Genomic DNA, 1,551 nt, shown 5'->3' with positions numbered 1-1,551 from the left:
ATTCCAAACAGTAAACAACACAACACAAAATAAAAAATTATTACTCACTAAAAAATTTACTCTCAACTAAAACTACTCGTTTGAGAACACAAGTAGAACAACCACCAAACAAACACACATCACAACGACTTGAACCTACCAACCAAACAATTTGCAACAAAAGAGTTCAGTTCGTTTTTAAAGATCGTCAAGTAAAGACATAACAGCGGATTATTTGCTTGCAACATTTCTGTGGATTACTTTTTCGTTAAAGAATAACAGACACACACGTAAAAATGGCCAGCGTTTGCATGTCACAAAACAACTACCAACAACCACAACATCATTTCCAAATTATCAACGGCAACATGATGATGTTGCCCCAGCCACAACAACAACACCAGCAACCAATGGCTCCCCACCACATGCAGTATGTCAACAAATTGCAACCCATTGCTCCAGCTCAACCCAAGGTTTTGGGTACCAGCAATTTGCAAAACATCCAACCTGCTGTTCCTGCTGCTGGTGGTCCCATTATGGAAAAGAAACGTTACACCTACAACAATATGCCCTATGGTGAACAATTGCCCTCAGTTGCTCGTCGCAATGCCCGTGAGCGTAACCGTGTCAAGCAAGTCAACAATGGTTTCTCCAACTTGCGCCAACACATCCCACAATCCGTCATCAATGCCTTGTCTTCAGGTGGTCGTGGTGCCAGCAAGAAATTGTCCAAAGTTGATACCCTACGCATTGCTGTTGAATACATCCGTGGCTTGCAAGAACTTTTGGAATCATCTGAAAACACCAGCCCAAGTGCCAACAACAATGCCACCACCGCCGCCCCAGCTACCTCTTTGAGCTATGATGACTCCAGCAATGATGGCAGCAACTATGGTTACTCATCAATGGGCAGCCCAGTCGACAATCATGCCTACCACATGACTCATTCTCCCACCTCATCCTATTCCGATTCAGATGTTTCCGTTAATGCCGCCAACAGTTTTGTAACTCCCCTGAAATTGGAAGAACCCGATCATGATTTCAAATTCGAAACTTTCGATGGTGGTGATGATGAAGAACTCTTGGACTACATTTCTTCATGGCAAGATCAATAAGGAGTTCAAATACAACTCCCTTCGCCTGCTTGAAAAATACCCGCCTTCGTCAACTAAAAAAAACAATAACAACAAAAAGAAGACACACGTTTAACCAGTGACTCGAAACTTGTGTCTCAGCTCGACTCGTCGTAAGTCGTTCACAACCAATGAGCACTTCCTCATCAACTGGCACCTTGGCTAAGAACCAGTTGTCCATTTTTGTGTATATAAATCGTCTGTAAATAGTGGCTCCACTCAATGAAGCAGTGCCTTTGAGTATTATTAACTTAAGAGCATTTATTTTTTAATTTTATTTTTTTTATTATTTTTTAATTGGAAGACATTGATTTAAAACTTTTTTATTTTTTATAATTTTAAGTTTTTTTTAGTATTAAGTTTAAACGGAAGACACTAAACTAGTATTAAGGATGCAAAACACTTTTTGTTATATTACAACAACAACAAATATTTATTT

The 1,551-nt window shown here is 39.6% G+C and overlaps 1 protein-coding gene across 1 annotated transcript; it reads left to right on the top strand.

Moving 5' to 3' along the window:
- Positions 1–275: 275 nt before the first annotated feature.
- On the top strand, positions 276–1,094 carry l(1)sc (lethal of scute). The gene has a single exon (XM_073973071.1). It carries the CDS (start codon positions 276–278, stop codon positions 1,092–1,094), a length of 819 nt encoding a protein of 272 aa, XP_073829172.1.
- Positions 1,095–1,551: the final 457 nt, after the last annotated feature.

This window comes from Musca autumnalis, unplaced genomic scaffold, assembly GCF_047663935.1.
Source record: "Musca autumnalis isolate F117 unplaced genomic scaffold, ASM4766393v1 scaffold_3, whole genome shotgun sequence".
NCBI classification, from domain to species: domain Eukaryota; kingdom Metazoa; phylum Arthropoda; class Insecta; order Diptera; family Muscidae; genus Musca; species Musca autumnalis.
This window is presented reverse-complemented; position numbering and strand designations above follow the sequence as displayed.